Genomic DNA, 17,692 nt, shown 5'->3' with positions numbered 1-17,692 from the left:
AAGCTGTGTAAGTTCATTGGATTTTTTCAGCCTTTTTCTAACATCTTTTGCCAAAGGGGAATGTACAGCCTATTATCAGTGTAAGGAAACACTAAGAAAAGTTTAGTTTACCTTTGCAAACTCAACCATTTTTCCTCCTGGAGACCTCTTCCCCTCTTTATTAAAGAAGCAACTCATTACTTCAAATCTTTCCCTATTTTTTTGATAGGTCACCCCTAAATTCAATGTATTCAACTTCTGCTTCAATTAAAAGTAAATTCTTTAACTGGAATGCACAAGTAAATGGAATTAAATGGAATGCACAATAGTAATGGCCAACAAAGATTAGCTCATTAAACTGCACATAATTACTACAAAACAGCTGCCTTTAAGGACCTTCAAAAGAACAGTTTACCCGTTAGTTGTGCTTTTCTTTTGATATGCATAAATTTAGCACTAATACATCTTAGATTCACAAACTGCCTTTTTTCATACCTGTATCACATAGTAACTCATTAACTCAGATCCACACAATTAGCTATTCAGCCTTTTGCAAAGTATGGAAACAAAGTTGGAAAAAAAGGAGACAAGAAATTTTATACATCACTATATTTATTACAGAAAAATAATCAAAAGTAAAAAATAAGAAAAATCACATTTAAAGCAAAGTTCAGTAGCTAAGTTGTAATCCCAAGAGGTAACACGGACCACAAGAACAACCTCTGAGAGTCTGACATGCAAGGTCCTCTGTCACACGCATCACTCTCCTTGGTGTCACCTGGGTGTAGTGGCTTCCCTCAGATAACCCAGGCATGACAAACCTTGGTGCAGCTTCTGGCTGTTATCTTGACAGCAGATGACAGATGAAGGGGAAGTAGCTCAGACATGTCACCATGCAAGTTTTGGTGGCTATCACAGTACACCCATGAAAATGACATGATTTCCACAAAGGAGGTCGCCTTCTCTGTGGTTGTGTAACCCCCTCTCCCTGGAGCCCCTGTGGAAGACTCTCCAAGGCTCACCTGTACACAGCAGCAGCTGTGACACAGCACTGCTGTGTATCCCTGACTCCGATTGAAAGCACTGTGGAAAAATACTGTAGAAAAGTAACAAGAGTAAAATTGAAGCCCCAGTTGAGACAGGGGTTCTTAACAGCTCAAAAATTCAAGAGGCTAAACACCAAGTAGAAAAGTATAAAATCTTATTGTAAAGAAAACAACAGGGAAGCTAGTCAGTCTAACCCTTCCCCTTCCCTGATGGCTGCTTGGCTAGGAAAGACTATCCAAGTGCTTTATCAAGGAGCTGAGTATTCAGCCTAATCACTTTGTCAAATTCAGAATGTCTTTTTTGTTTACTAACCAATTAATGGTTACATTATACTTTTCCACACTATATATTTTGCTTGCGGAATTTTTGTGTGCAGGTAAAGATGCTAGTTCAAAAGAGGGGCACTAACCATAGGCATAGTATAGAAGCAAACAGAAAAGGCCCATAGAAGACTGTCTTCATTGACTGACAGCAAAGCCCAAACTTTTCAGTAGCTGTGCATATATTTCCTTGTGAAACCCATCACTGTGTTTAGGGGAAGTGCCTGCTTTTGATTTCCTGAGATGTTTCATGGAAGACAGTGTCCTACTGTTTGTAGAGAGCATGTGCCATCTAGGTTTGGGTTTTTTTCAGCATCTGGTGGCCTCAAATTTTGTACAACCATCAACTGTTCCAAAATATTGTGTGTTTTTGTTCATGAATGTGGCACACATTTTTGGTATCCCTGGCAAAGCAGTCCTTTGTGTAAAACTTGCTTATGGGAAGTTGGTTCAGCACAGCAACTGCAGTCTGACAATACTCTGAATCTGGTACTCTGGAAGTACTCCACAACCAAGGGGTCAGCTCAGAGACTGAATAGCTGCTTCACTGTGCAAACCATTTAAACATCCTCACACACTTTCTGTTTGACATAGACATTCCAACATAAACCACTTTGTTACACAGAGCATTGCCAGCATCTAAATAGATGATAGATTTAGATTTGTCTAAATAGACAAATGTAACTTTTCTGCACTAAGAGCTAAATTGCACTCAACAGAGGAAAACAAACCAACAATGCTGAAAAGAGAGGAGTGTATTTCAAAAAGTGCATTTCAAAAAACTTATTTAGTACGAACAGAACTATGTATTATGCAACTATTTCAAATAGCCAATCTATACCAAATCTAAGAGATAGAATCCCAAAATTATTATTTTATCATTATTATTTCTAGACTACAGGAAAGTGCCTTGAAAGAAGATGGTCCCCAAGGTTTTTATCACGTTCACCACATCTGTAAACAGAATAAAAGGATCTGTTATTTATGTGAGTGCCACCTTGCTTTCAATGTGAAATGCGGAGCTTGGTGATTTCTCCGAGAACATTCCAGAGACCCTGAGGATAAAAGACATTACCTTGGACTCCTACACATGAATATCATTTTATCGGGGTGGTCTTCCTAGGTACTGCCAGAGCTTTGCCATACACTTTGCATGGATAGTAGCAATACGTGCTCAGCAGGGCATCTGCACATTTTTAGAGCACAGCATGCTAAATTAAGAATTTTTATTGAAACACAGAAGAGGTTCAACAATACAAAAAACAACATAATGCTTACAGTGCTTCTTTTCCTAAAACCTGTCTATCAAAATTAATTTCTGGCAAGTTCAAAATACCACACTGGCCCAAATATAATGGCTTTTTCATTAGAGCAATTAAAACTTGAAATAAATACACTTATCTTACATTTGTTTTCCAAGTTTTTGACTAAGCTTTCAAGCCCTTTTAAAAATCAAACAAAAAGACCTAAACTGGTGGTAAAACGTGCAGCAATCAAGGTCTTTAATGAACATGTAAGCTGGAGCAGGGAACAGGCTCCACAGCAGAAATTTCAGGAGCCATTACAGGAAGAAAACAAGGAAAGGGGCCTGTAGCATCCTGTGTTCTTCCCCTCGAAAAGTTGCAAGGCTCCTTTGTGTTTGAGAGAATCTGAAATATATTTAAAAGCTAATTGTTACTCACACACCAGAAAAAATATTGTCAGCTAACAGAGGAAGGCTGAAAAATAAAATGTGTTTGGATTGAAGGTTCAGCAAGCTGCAGCTCTGACAAACAGCAGTGGTAAATCCCACAATAAATATTTGATTCCTCTACACAGGTAATTGCTAGTGACCATTGCTAAGTGACCATTCTCAATTAAATATGCTTTGGGGTCCTTACTTGAATTAAGTGAGCCTACATAACCATTTATTTGAGACAAAATCTTCAGTTAATCATCACAGTATTGCAAGAGGTTAATTAAGCTCATAGATGCTAATGGATTTAGAGTGTTTTTTATTCTGAGTTATCTACATCTGACTCAGTCCTTCCTTCATGCTGGCACTAGCAAGAAACCCTTCAGACAGTTTTGGCAGATTTTTTTACCCCTGTCCTCATACCAAACTAGAGCAGAGAGCTGGTCTGGAGGGCCAGCTAACTTCACAATCTCTATAGCTGGCACAAGAGAAGCACTGCTTCTTTTGGCACAACCCTATTACTAGTTGAGCCTAAGCCAAAGTGCATTTTCTACTAGTGGCTGAGCATTTGCAGCACATGATATAAAATGCTGAACCAGTGGTAAAGTTGATTAAAATCAGGACTTTTTTCTAATGGCTTCTTTAAGGACTCTGAAAACTCTTTTCAATCCTCACTGCCACAATGTATGGTTGTATAGTAAAAATCCATCAAAATCTCTCTTCTGGGCAAGTAAACAGGTTCTGATAGGATATTCCTTCATATAGACTATCTGTAGGCATGCACTAGAGAGTAAGGAAGGGACCATTACCAATATCCTTGTCTAAATTCCTACATAATATATGCTAGACTCAATCCAACAATTTCTGCGTCAGACTTCTGCTCTTAGCTGTATAAACTCCCATGGCAGAGCTTCAAACAGGCCCTCTTCTCTCTTGCAGGCAGCCAAGCTATTTGCAAACACTTTCACACATTCTCCTGCCTGTGAGAAATGTAGGCCAGCCTACCACAAGCAGAAAGTGTGAAAGCATTCTTAAAAAACCCAGCTGCTGGCCTGTTTTTCATAGAGTGCAACTCCTTTTAAACACTCCCCTACCTTCTACCATGTAAACCCTCCTTTTTCACAGAGGGAACTTCCCCCTTTCTAGGGTGAGAACACCACATGAGCCATGTCCCCTGCCCCACCACAGCAGACTGCTTTTGTACCACTACTGCTACCCCACTAAGGCTCTAGCCAAATTGTAGTACTGAATGCAAAAAACCCACACCCAGCTGTGTCTGCTTTTACTTCTCAATATTTCAATGCATTTCTAAATATCAATATAATCCATAATTATTTGATCCTTAAGTAAAACAAGCAGGAAATTGAAAGAAGGTGTATTTGTTTTAGTACAAGCAGTCAATCCAAATTAATTCCACTTAGGACGATCAGCAATACTCAGCTACAGCTAAAGAAAGAATTCTTCATTGATGAGGGATTTAATACATTTATACATGGAAGGTATGTAAGGTAAAAATTAAGAAACAAAATTAATCAGAAATTAGAGATACAGAATATTTCCTTGAGTAATGCTTGGATTTTGATCCATTACTAAAATCTGTGATTTTCACTATATTGTTCAGAAGAAGAACACCATGCAATATGGAAAATAACATGAGATTTAAAAACAAAATACAAGATTGCCTACCTGGGACTAAGATGCTGAAGGAGTTGAACCTTCTTTCTCATTTGGTCCCAATTTTGCTTTACGTTCTTTGCAAGCATGATGACGCTGCCTACAGAATTGAAAGCAAATAAAACACTGAAAAATTTGGCTGGATTTCTTCTAATACAACCATATAGCATGATGGCAAAAGTTCTTGAAGAAGTAACCTCTTGCCTATATTCCTCAATTTTTGTAATATGGGATATAAACTGCAAAATATGACATCTAAATGTCTCAGCCAATAATGCCCATTAATCAGTATTAAGTACTCCTTCTAGCAGTTGCCAAAATACAACAGGATTTTCTAAGCAGCAAAGACAGTCCTTGCCATTGCACCTATGAGCAAACTGAGCTAGGAGTAAGGTGTATAAAATTTTGTGTAATACCAAGTATATACTTTGTTATGTGGGGGAAAAGTACAAGTAGAGAAATTGATGAACAATGAAGAAGCTTCCTATTATCAGTCAGGCATTTTTATAGGCATAAAATGCTCCCCATGCTGGTCTGGGGGAAAGATGTGGAATGACAAAGGAGAATGATTTTTTTGGATAGAATTTTTGGATATGTGTTTTGTGAGTGAAAGGTTTATACCAGAAGCCATATTGAGAATGGAGAGTGTAGCAGGCAGCTGAAGGAGGATCTGGGAAAGAAGTCAGAGTCTGATTTGATGTGAAGGAGTACTTTATGTGAAGTGGAGAAAACAGTGATTACAACATGGAGTGGTGGGTGACAGAAATCAGCCACTGAGCTCTTTTATATGGTTAGACATGCACGGTGGAATAAACACCATCTCAGTTCCTGCTCTTCATGGTTTGGTATGACAGCATGAGGTTTGCATGAGCAAAGCCATAGAGGAAAGGGAGGTTGGAATATGGATTGAGATTGACATTGTTGTTAAAATATGAGAACATTATAAAAAAATCTGTAGCATATTTGGCCTGAGGTATGTTCCAAAGGAAGACTCACAGGATAGAAGTGATAACATGGACAACTTTAGCAGTATGAAACTAGATGAAAAGAGAATGAGTAACTGTTGTCACATCACATCTCAAAGTACAATAGTTTCATTTAAATCATGGATATCCTAGTATTACAGGTATTACAATAAGTTTAATTTGCATTTTCTGAAGAATGTGTAGTAGTTTCTAATACTGCAATATATAGGCCAAGACTATGACTAGTACCTCAGGATCTAATCACAGAATTTAAATTCACAGTTTTGCTGCATGTAATTTTAGTGTGTTTTAGACTATTTTAATCTAGGCTTAGTAATTTAGATAAGCACAGACCTTTTTTCTTGTGGACCAAACGGTGCAATGCCAATTTTCTGAAACTTCTTTTGGCATTCTCTCATGTATGACATCTTTCCAATGGCAAAACCCAAGACACCAGCAACTGTAGAGACAAGTAACAAAACATTGTTAATACAGCAGTTTAAATCAGGAGTGTGCTATTAGCTCCGTTTTAATCATACAAGAAATTGTGTACCACATCTTCTCAGAATATGTCACAAACATATCTGAAGTTACACAGGGTTTACAGGGGTGAATTCAGTAACTGCTGAAAACCAGTTACCTATGAGAGAGTGCAACTGGTCCAAAATAATTGATAAAGAAAAAGGATATGATATTCCCACATACAGAAAAAGGATATAATGTTTAGAGGAACAGATTTTAGGAAATGAAATTAATTCACAGTGTCAGCTGTTGCTATTGCCTTTGATTGCACAGCGTGGTTTACTTCTGATGATCACACTTTTAACACCAACTTCTCTGGCCTTCTAAGAAGTTAGAACATCAGCTTGTCATATTGTTGCACTGTGGCTTTCACTTGAGTCATAATAAAAGACTACTTCAATGTCCTTGATTTCCTGCTGAATTTCTGCTGAAGAGGGAATCAATTTAATTCCTTGTCATTTAGGAGCCACCTCAGTGTACAGTACAGTTTCTGTGCTTCTATTTGTTTTCTTTATCAATCCATGGTTCTGAATTAGACAGTTGAGGTCAATCAAATGAACACATAAAAAGAACCATATATATTTTATATATTATAGTATCATGACTTCTTGATACCATAAGTTGTGCAATCTGCCAAGCACAGCTGATCAATGAGGCTGACATAATTTATAAAAAAAAGTGCAGACTAGAGTTTATACCAATTTGAGAGATTACATTATATAAGCCGCTACTAAAAATATTTACATTAGAAGAATCTTGTTTCATACATTTATTTTTAAACACATCAGAAATCTGATTTCCTAATCTGCTGGGTTACATGTAAATTCAAAAAAGGAAGGTTTTGGAAAGAAATTCAGAGAGATGCATCTAAAGTCTCCATATTGCCTGTAAAGAATTTCCTTTTAGAATTGTGTACAACTTACTTGCCATCTTGGGGTATGGACCAAATCTTGGGCTTGCTGAGAATATACCTACAATAAAATTAAATAGTCAGAGAGCTTATTCACTTGAGGAATTCACCAGCACTCAAAACCAGGGCACTAGTTTTCCTACAGCTTTTGCATTTCTTAAGGTGAGGGTGGTATGAAGTCCACTAACTCTTATTTTAGCACACCAGGGCACTTTCCATTCCACTAGTTCTTAGTGCATGTGTTTCAGGGCAGTCCTAGAGTCATAGGAGGAAGAGAATTTGGACTTCGCAGGATTCAGTTCAGGCAGCAGTTCAGAGTAAACCAACATGAAAGCAGCATGTCTGCCACTGGTGACACCTGCAGCACTGCAGAGGAAGTGGTGGTGGCTTATGCTTCAGCACAAACCAACCCTGCATATAAAATAGCAAAATTAAATCTTTCACACAGAGTTCAGCTCCTTGTGCTAAGTAGGATGAAACTGCTCTTTGGTAGCTTTCTGTGGCTATCAATTAAAACTGTACCGCTGACATCTAGCCTTCTCCTCTGGAGAGGAAAGATCACACCTTTTGGCCCTTAAGAGGAAAACAGTGTGCTAAACAAGAAAAGCAAAAAATTATCTTTAGCTTTTCCACCAAAATCCACACTCTCCCAGTTAATCTCAGGAGGTGAAAGCAGTATTCCTCTGAGACCTGTGTGTCTGGCAGAGGAATGCCATGCTGTGGAGGAGGGCTCCACACAGCAAGATTACTGTGGCAAAGGGAAGGGAAGTGAACACTGGTTGCACTGTTACGTGCATTCAGACAGTAATAATGAGGGTCAGAAACTCCAGCATCTTCTGGAGGCAGGATACTGTGTGTAGCCATTAGAAGAAAGTACTTAGACAGAGAAGTATTCAGCCTATGCTAAGCACAAGGGCTTTTGCCCACTGTGATCTATACAATTTCATATTTGGTCTCTTGGGGGAGGGAGGAACAAATGTGTTGTTTGTTTCTAATCACCCCCTTCCAATTGTTGACGCACAGTAATGATTACTTAGTAAGAGCATTTGTTATTTCACAGCTGATCAGAAACATCCAAGTACAATGAACAGAAACCAGGAAGAGTACCTGGTGCCAGAGGCTGGCATGTCAGCTACAGAGAGAGCCCCAGTGCCCTTCCTATCACCCCTTTTCAAACGTGTAATCCTTATCCAACACTATTACTCCTTCCCTCCCTTTCTCCCTACAAGCTCATAGGTCAAGGATGGAATGGGGAACTCATATCAGCCTCTTGTGATATAGCTTAGCAGACTTCAGGGTGGATGCCCCTCACTCCTTCCCCAAGACACTAACCTCAACCTTTTACATCGTGAAGACCCCCAGCAGGGAAACTGAAGGTGCCATGTGTAGAACCAGGCTCATCCACCACATAAACAGAACACAAATTTCTTTTGTGTTAGCCTGCAGATTGTGAGCCATCTCTACAGAAAAGCCCTCTGTCTTCTCACTTTGGCAGTACTCCGTGTCCCTTTGCACCAAAGCTGTAGTCATATTGATACATGGTCACTGCAAAAACATTGCCAGCATTTTCAAATAAAACAACCGTTAGAGCTACAGTATCCGATCCTAATGGCCCTGCTTGGGTTGTGCAATGCCCTGCCCTATGAGCTGCCCCAATGAAGACTCTACTCAAATACCTGTGATCATGGGGACAAAATTCAGCCACCAGTGTTTGGATTTGCAAATTCTCTTTTCAGTTCATGTTCTTGCAAAAGAATGGTGGCAATGCACACATAATAATCAAATCACCACAGCAATGATGGTAATGAGTGAGAAGAGTATTGATCTTGAAAAACAGCACGTTAATGATATATTTTTTTTATTTTTACCTTTTGTGATTAGCCCCTGGGTGACAAGCATGCTCCCAAGAGATAAAGGAAGAGCTGTGAAAATGAAAAGGAGAGTAGCTGGTATCAGTGAAAATTTGTTACGTATTTGGTAAATACTCTCTTATACATTAAATGTTTTCTGTTTCTAATGTTAAACATTATTTCTAAACATTAACTTTGCCTACTGCCTTAATCACCTATTACATCTGCTCATTCAGATTACGTTCTCTTCAAAGAAAAGATGTCCTCACACAGTGCCAGACATCAGCCATGCTGTAACATCTGGAGCTAATGCAATATATATATATTTATTAAATAATAGTTTCCACAATCTGAATATCTCCTCTAACTACTGCAATACTTGTAATGACAGCAGCTCCAATGAAATGCTGAAACCCTTTTCAATCTTCTCCATTCAGGAAATATGTCATTTAGATACAAACTGAGAGGGTGGGAGTAGAGGGACTAAAACACTAAACACTGATCTTTTAGATGTCCTAACATACATTCACAAATCAAAGACACATAGCCATGCCTGCCTTCCATTCAAAAGCAAGGATAAGTATGTAACAAGTAAAAGTAAAAAAGTAAAACATTCCTAAGATTGTAATAAAGGACTTCAAGAATAGAACCAATCCTACTACAATGGCTAAAGTTCATACTAAATAAGACCTCAGTTCAACCACCTTTACCTACAACAATTATGCAAATAATTCTATTAAACCTTTAAGAACACAAAGCTTAACTTAACATGACAGAGTTAACCCACAACAGTGTTCCAACAAAAAAGCATTTTGCATACAGTTTTGTATACATACATCAAGAAGTCATTCTGTGTGTGGTGTGGTAAGAATGACTTTGGATCACTCACCTCTGTACCAGAAACTTTCCTGTTTGCATTCTTTCCGGATCCTTGCAATCTCACTGTCTTGAATTTGGGACATGGGACAAAACAGCATTGGCTGAAAGCATAAACCTGGCTTAGTTTAGCGAATTTAATCTCACAGGAAGAAAAAAAAATCAATTAAAATAGATAAATTATTTAAAAAACAATAAAATACAAAAGCCTCCAAGCAAAACTCCTTATTCTGTTGCTAGTAGTGTGACGAAATCTTGATACCCCAATACAGAAACAGAAAGAACTACACAGGTTTTAAGTTTAAACCACCCATCTTGCTGGTCTTTACTTTCCTAAAATTGCTCAGCTGCTGTGTACCCTAGAAGCATATTGCTTTATATCTGTTAGTCATTTCACTCTCATGAGTGATGCCGAATTTTGCCCCAAAAGGCGATAAAATAACTGTCTAAGAGACTCAGTTTAAGTCAGATAGACAGGAGGTATTTTATTAACAACGTGCACGTTGGGGAAATCTCTAAAGGGATTTTTCCAAAGTCTTACAGCAAAAGCGTGCCTTTTATACAGTTTTAGGTTTGGGATTACATCATGTCCATGCATATTCATATGGGGCGTGCAGTAGGCGGAGCGTGGGCGGAAACTTCTGTTTTGAGGATCTTTTCGGGGGTCGTTCCGGTCGGCCTTCATCGTGGGCGAGGGTCTTCGAGGAGTCTTCCTCTTTAAACTTTTGAACTTCTCTCCAAATTTGGTCCATTCCCGGTGTAGTTGGCTGAGTTCCTAAGCTTTGGCCAGGCTCCTAGGGTCAACTTGACATATTGGCATTAGGCATGCTTTAGCTTTGGCTCGAAGTACGCTTTGTCCGGTGGTTTCCATCCTTATCTTCCTCTCCTGTCATTGTGTTCCTAGTCCTAGCCAATTTATTGCTCCGGGTATTTCCTAAATGCTATACTTTCTTCAAATGCTTCACATTCTATGTTTTAACCCATTATCTCTCGAAGGCTATCTATTTTATGGCTTCATGAGCTACATTATGTCTCCCAGAAAAAAATGACAGGAAATAAAGACAGAGTGGCAGTTTTCAAAAATCAAGATCTGCTCTATACAGAAGTCAACTGAAGTTCAATAAGAGGAGATTTTGCAAGTATTTAGAAGAGGGTCAACATAAACTCTGCCAGACTTCCCACTGGTAGAACTTTCTCTCTTAGCAGTTTAAATATATCCACAGTATTAACTTAATTCCACCATACTGGTTTCACCCTAATACAAATCAGGCTGCCAACAGACTTCTTTAAGATAGCTCTTTTTTCTCCCATTATGATTGTGAGGAAAAAATGTCAGTACTTTCTCTTGCATTCTACTATCCAGGGTACTGACATGCAGACATAAGAAGATTATTTTTCTTTCTTTAAGAAAAGACTCAGTGTTAGCATTGGAAGTGTAGTTATCAGACATCTGAGATAAATGGGTATACTGGTTTTGACTGAACAGGAGTTTATTTTCTCCCTAGTAATTGGTATGGTGCTAGGTTTTGGATTTATGAAGATTTGTGAAAACCAAACCAGTCTTCACAATACAGGGATATTTAATTATTGCTGAGTAGATCTTACACAGAGTCAAGGCCTTTTCTGTTTCTCAGTCAACCCCACCAACATATCAGTTGGGGGTGTAGAAGAATTTGGTAGGGGACACAGCTGGGACAGCTGACCTCAGCTGATCCAAAGGATATTCCAATTCCATACCATGACATTGTGCTCAGCAAGAAAAGCCAGGGGAAAGGAGTTGTCATGAAGTTAAAATTAATTGAAATTTTAACATTTTCCTGTAAAAACACAACATCTTCAAACATAGGTATTCTTGAAAGAAAACCCAGACATCACAGAACAAGCAATGCCTTGGAAAAAAGAGCACATTCATCTATTACAGGGTTCTATCTCCTTTTATGCCTGACTAATCCATGATTTTATAGCCATAACAAGGAAATGCATTTATTGGTCATAGCCACACATTTCACATTATAGGTAACTAATATCTCAGCCCTTCTTCAAGCACTGCTCCCACAGAAGTTAATGGTGGTGGCTGCTTGGGTGAACAATAGAGAATTGGCTCCACTCCAGCCCATAGAGAACCACTTCAAACTGGTTTCACAGCAAGGTCGTAGCAAATACAGTAAAATACAAACAGGCTGACTGAAAGATAAGGAAATGCATGTCAGAGCCCCAAGTGCACCAACAGGCTTTGCAACCCTTTTGCCTCCTTACACACCCTGCCAGGTGTTTAGTTGCTTGGGCTCAGAGTCAGCTCAACATGGCAGAGTTGTGTAACATTGAGTTATACCAAAACCAGAAAAGCTTGGAGAAAGCAGCAAGAAGCTTTGCCCAGGGCCTCTGCCCTTCATATCGGGTGCTGTGTATAAGCTCAGGCCCTTGCTTTAACTGTGCTGTAGGTTTACCTTGCCTTGTTAACCTGACTGCCTGGCTTAGCATCAGACTTTCCTGGCAATCACTGAACTGACTGTAGGCTGACCGTGATTAAGATCATTGGATCTGCTCTCCTTGCTCTCCTCTTCTGTTTGGGTACTGTGCTCCCTGTATTTGAGGCCCCAGCCCCTGCCACCTTGCTGTAACTTGTGGCCCTTCCTTGCAGATCAACCTAATATTGCTGCCCTCTGGTAGTGACTGGTTAGCAAAAAGTCATAACCCATTTTAATTCCTTGATTTCTCCATCAGAGGAGAATGTTCATCTTCTGTAGAGCTGTAGACCAGATTCTTGTGCTGTACTGTTCCCTTCTCCCCTTCTGAAGATGTGCATGCAGAACCTGATGGGGACAGGTTGTACTGGACTAGTACTCAAGACACCATGGCTATGCCAGCTCATAACTCAGGGCATAAATCAGAGCCTTAAGATTCACAACTCCTAGCCCTCTGAGCACAGTGAACCAGGAAAAAACAACACACCATCCTTTCCTCTCTTCATCTATATGCTTAAGCTAACAGACACCTATTTCTCTCTTCAATAAGAGCAACTGAGGCAAAATCCCAGTTATTCATTAGCAATAGCACCGACATACAAGGAAGAAAATCCAGCTTACCCATCCAGGTTGCTTTATTGGAGGTGTCTGACTTCCCTGTTGGACTGTTTCAGAAGACATTGTCTCTTTCCTTGTAGTCTGCTACTGCTCTTGTTCAGCAGAAACTGTGCCTTTTATGCTTGGCTACTTCTCTTTCTGCTAAGAACAAAGGTAAAATGTTGAGATATCCTACTGATACTTGTAAGTCCAATGTTCATCCAGAAAGAAAAATGACCAGGTTGTAAGGAGAGTATTTTTTTTAAAGCAGATAGCCTCCAGTCACCTGATACACAGTTGACAGCACAGTTTATCACTTATCAGCAACAAAGAGATGTGTGAAACTTAAGCAGCTAAATCAGTAACTACAATTAAATGCTGAATCATGACCTTGTACAGTATGTTCTATCATAAAGAAATTAAAATAAATATGAATTGAAAATAAGCAGTTGAAAACCTTTATAATTTTTTAATGTACTGCAGGTCCAAGAAATAGCCTCTTTAGTGTGCTGTCCAGAATTACTGCACTACTTCTATCCTCACTGCCATCATCTGAAGCCTGCATTCCATGGGATCCACCAGGCACGCCTATCACAAACCACATCTGTATCTCCAAAAATACAATCAGTTACAAACATCTTTTAAAAAAATAACACAAAAGAATAAATAGATTCCAAAGAGTTTCAGAGTTGCAATCTTCCATGCTTGAGAGCTGCACTGCTAGGGAAAAGCAAGAAGGAAATTCATTTATTTCTAGAGTAATTCAAGCACTTCTGCTTTTCCAAAAGTACCTTCATACAATGGTGGCACTGAGCAAAGCTAAAGTGACCGTGAAGGGCAGAGTTAAACAGAAAATATATGCAACTATTTATTGACCTAAATGTTTTTCAGCATTCATAATATTACTGTATAAACCACTTCCCACACTTATTTTGGAGTCAGTTACACAGCTATGAAGTTCAAGCAATGTCTTCTTCACATACATTAGATATTCAGACAGCAAAGTTTTTTTAAGTAATAGAAGCAACATAATCTCATCTCCCCTTGGTAAAAAAACTTAAATAAAGCATTGCATTCACACCAATCTGCACTTCATTCTCAGACACTCGCAAAAATGACAGTAATCACTGTGTCTTTGAAAAAAGTGAGTTTGAAAACCCATATTATATGAGGAAAGCTCACAGCTCTACACCATCTTCCTCAATGTGAGAGCAATTTAATTTTCATCAGTCTCTTGCCACTTAATGCAAAAAAAGGATATAAATATGAGAAAGATGCATAAAACTTTAAAGAGGTTTGTGTCAATCAAAAATGAATCAAGTTTTATTATTCTTATCTGCTTGCTTATTCTTATCTGTTTTCTTACTCTTATCTACTCACAAAGCCTAATTGTGCAGAGGGCTGCATAAAAATAATCATTGGAAACAGTTTCTAACTGCTGCAACAGATTTAAAGTGCCTGCCTTTTTCAAGATGAGAAAACAGCTGAGTCACAAGAGGAAAATAAATAAAATATAATTAAGCAAAAAGAATGTGTATAAATTAAGATTATAAAGATTTGCAGTTTGCCATTGGCCTCCTATACTGTTCTAAGTACACGTTTCTCCTGAATTATAATTTTTTCAGCTGTGCTACTGCTTCAACATAATGAAGAACCCCAAAAATATTTATCCCTTTAAGCAGCTTCATGGTACATCTCCCACATGGAATGAAAGCCGAAAGCTATACTGGCAAGAATGAAACAAAGAGACAGAGTTGATGTCATCAAAATATTATGTAACTGAATTATTAATATTCATACCTAGCAGACATGCTCTCTCCTATCTGAGGACTGTAAAATTGTTCCAATATTTTAAGGCCCTATATCTTGGAAATACAACTGTCATCCCAAAAAATAACTTTATTTCCAATAGCTTACTGGAGAAATGTAATTTTCTGTAATACGTATTGCTGTTTTCTCAACCTTACATGTAATTCTTAGTGTAACAATTAAGTGTATATTTTGGGAAAAATTCCCCAATTATATTATTCTGTTTAAATGAAATACCTATATAACACAAGATTAAATCAATGTGGTCTGCAAGGATCAAATATTCAAAAAACTTGTTTTCAATAAGAAATGTTCTAGATAATTTATTCATTTACAGAAGAAAATGCTAATATGAGGCTCCTGAAAAAATCTCATGGTTCGAATAACTCTAATGGGATGATAAAAAAGCAGAATCCAAGAAGATAGCTAAGTTTTTCAAATATGAGAGTTGTGAATTTCATATACAATGTTTTGGAATAAAAGTCTCCTTCAGAATAGGAATGGTGACCCCATAATTTCTAGGACTACTTCGGGGAAGAAAGTGGGAACCAAAATTGCATGTATTAACTGGTCCACGCAGTGGGCTGTGATGCCCAGGGCAGGCACAACTCATCAAAGATTTCAGAGAGGAACTTCAAGGACCATTGTGAGGAAGATGGAAAATGACCGGACTCAAAATTATGTTTCACACCTATCTGAACTGGCTCTTCATTTTAAACTCAGGCTCTTATTTCAAAGGTGAGTCTTCAGAGTAGCTGCACTAGGTAGTCAATGAAAAGGTTTCTGCCAACATCCTGACAGCACGGCCCGGGGTTGGGGAATGCCCCACGATTGTTAAGCCCTGCAGCAGCTGCTCCGTGCCCCCACCAAGCGCAGTGCACACCCGGCCAGCACAGAGTATTTCTTTCACAGAATCACAGAACCAACTAGGCTGGAAAAGGCCTCTAAAATCATCGAGTCAAACCTACGACCGAACACCACCTTGTCAACTGAACCATGGCTCTAAGTGTCATGTCCACTCCACCACCTCCCTCCTGGGCAGTCCGTCCCAAAGCCTAATCACTCTTTCTGTGAAGAAATTCTATTCCCGATATTCAACCGGAACCTCCTCTGGCACAGCTTGAAGCTATGTTCTCTTGTCCTGTCATCAGTCGTCTGGGAGAAGAGACCAAACCTCACTTGGCTACAACCTCCTGCCAGGTGGTTGTAGTGGGGAATAAGGTCTCCCTGAGCCTCCTTTTCTCAAGGCTAAACATCCCCAGCTTCCTCAGCCACTCCTAACAGGACTTAAACTCCAGACCCTTCAGAAGCTCCGCGGCCCTTCTCTGGACACGCTCAAGCACCTCGTGTGCTTTCTGAACTGACGGGCGACGGCCCCGTGGAGCTGTGGCAGCACACGCCCCACACAGCGCCTGCCCCGGGCCGGCTGCCGAGAGCCGACCCCCGCCTTCCCCCGCCGTGACGCCGGAGAAATCCGGCCCCGCGGAGCCCCTGGGCGCGGAGAGGCGGAGTCTGACACCCACGGCCGCCAGCCGCGCTTACCTTCCGCGGGCCGCCGGAGGGAACGGAATAGCTGGGCTGACCCGGCCCGGCCTGCCCCGGAAGGCCACGCGTGGGCCAGGCCGCACAGGAGCCGTGACGGGGCGGGGAGCGGCTGCAGCCGTGCCCGCCTGCCGCGCTGAGCGGCGCTAGGGCGGGGGCCGGCCCTGCTGGGCTGCGGGGTTCCACCGCCACCTCCCGGCCGCAGGGACACCGGGGCAGCCGGCCCGCAGTGCCCGCCCAGCTCCCCTCATGGCCCGGCTCCTCGCTCCCACGGGGATCACACGAGAGGTTCTGGCCTCCCGGTGGGCAGCTCCGGTAGAAAAACAGCGGCCACGCTAAGAAAATCACGCGTTCTCGGATTTCCCCAGTGAAATTCAGAACGCTCTTTTAGCAAGGGTATGTGTTAACGAAGATAACAGAATCACCGAATCATTAGGGTTGGAAGGGCCCTCCGGAGGTCATCTGGTCCAACCCCCCTGCTGAGGCAAGGGTCACCTGGAGCAGGTGACACAGGAATGTGTCCAGGTGGGTTTGGAATGTCTGGAGAAAGGGAGACTCCATGACCTCCCTGGGCAGCCTGTTCCAGTGCTCTGTCACTCTCAAGGTAGAGAAGTTCATATCTAGATGGAACTTCTTGTTTTAGTTGATGGCCATTACTCCTCATCCTGTTTCTGGGCACCACCAAAAAGGGTCTGGCACCGTTCTCTGACACCTGCCTTTGAGATATTTATATGCACTGATGAGCGCCCCTCCAGGCCCAGCTCCTGCAGTCTCTCCTCAAGAGAGATGCTCCAGACCCCTCATCATCGTTGTGGCCTCCACTGGACCCTCTCCAGTAACTTCTTGTCTTTCTTGTAGTGAGGAGCCCAGCATACAACATATGGGGTCTGTCCTACGAATTGAAAATAATTTTTCTGGAAGTGAAATCTTGTTCTTTAAGAAAGTAACAATAAATTCTACTTTGACCACTTTGGAATGAAAAGTGTTGCTTATCTACTTTGATTTTAATCCTATGATGCTTATGTAAGTAAATAAATAAATTTTAATATTAACAAGAATTAAACAAATAAGAAAGGCACTTTCATTAGGCAAAAATAATTTTGCAAGAAAAAGTTATCCTGAAAATGTTATTTGGGTGTGGGAAAAGTTGTTCTAGGAATACTGAAAAAAATGGTTCCACTTTCTTTGAAATGAGAAATGCAGTGCCTTTATTTAAGAATAAGTTTTCTAAAACAAAAAGTACAAACATGAGTCTTATTTTGCATTTTATTTTAAGAAAAAAGATCCCTGTTTCTATTTTGTTTTGGTTTGTTTTTTTCACAGCAAGACATAATAGTTTTCAGTAGAGTATCCTAAATGGCGATATTACACTTCAGTGTTTATCATGAAATGAATAGCCTGTGAGATCACCATTAATCTTCTTCCTTTTGCATGACCTTGGCCTCTCAGTTTCATAAGAAA

The 17,692-nt window shown here is 40.1% G+C and overlaps 1 protein-coding gene across 2 annotated transcripts; it reads right to left on the bottom strand.

The window, feature by feature from the left end:
• Positions 1-579: 579 nt before the first annotated feature.
• On the bottom strand, positions 580-16,367 carry OCIAD2 (OCIA domain containing 2). Of its 2 annotated transcripts, none has more exons than XM_058838869.1 (8): positions 16,232-16,367; positions 12,905-13,042; positions 9,832-9,922; positions 8,961-9,014; positions 7,106-7,153; positions 6,015-6,120; positions 4,708-4,795; positions 580-2,300 (listed from the first exon to the last, which is right to left on the bottom strand). In XM_058838869.1, exons 2-7 carry the CDS (start codon positions 12,962-12,964, stop codon positions 4,714-4,716), a joined length of 441 nt encoding a protein of 146 aa, XP_058694852.1. In that variant the 5' UTR covers positions 12,965-13,042; positions 16,232-16,367; the 3' UTR covers positions 580-2,300; positions 4,708-4,713. The 2 variants fall into 2 exon arrangements, with proteins under 2 accessions (XP_058694852.1, XP_058694851.1); XM_058838868.1 differs by having other exon boundaries at positions 12,905-13,039; positions 16,232-16,361.
• Positions 16,368-17,692: the final 1,325 nt, after the last annotated feature.

Source organism: Poecile atricapillus, chromosome 4 (genome assembly GCF_030490865.1).
Source record: "Poecile atricapillus isolate bPoeAtr1 chromosome 4, bPoeAtr1.hap1, whole genome shotgun sequence".
Lineage (NCBI taxonomy): Eukaryota > Metazoa > Chordata > Aves > Passeriformes > Paridae > Poecile > Poecile atricapillus.
Note: the sequence above shows the minus strand (reverse complement) of the source record. Positions and strands in the feature narration are given on the sequence as shown.

What these genes read in the sequence shown, in the direction of transcription:
- OCIAD2 (XM_058838869.1), bottom strand. Translation starts at nt 12,964, where the DNA reads ATGTCTTCTGAAACAGTCCAACAGGGAAGTCAGACACCTCCAATAAAG. An exon ending in CCAGGGGCTAATCACAAAAG is followed by an intron (nt 7,154 to 8,960) that starts GTAAAAATAAAA and finishes ATTTTATTGTAG; the next exon opens with GTATATTCTCAGCAAGCCCA. An exon ending in TCCATACCCCAAGATGGCAA is followed by an intron (nt 6,121 to 7,105) that starts GTAAGTTGTACA and finishes TTGTCTCTACAG; the next exon opens with TTGCTGGTGTCTTGGGTTTT.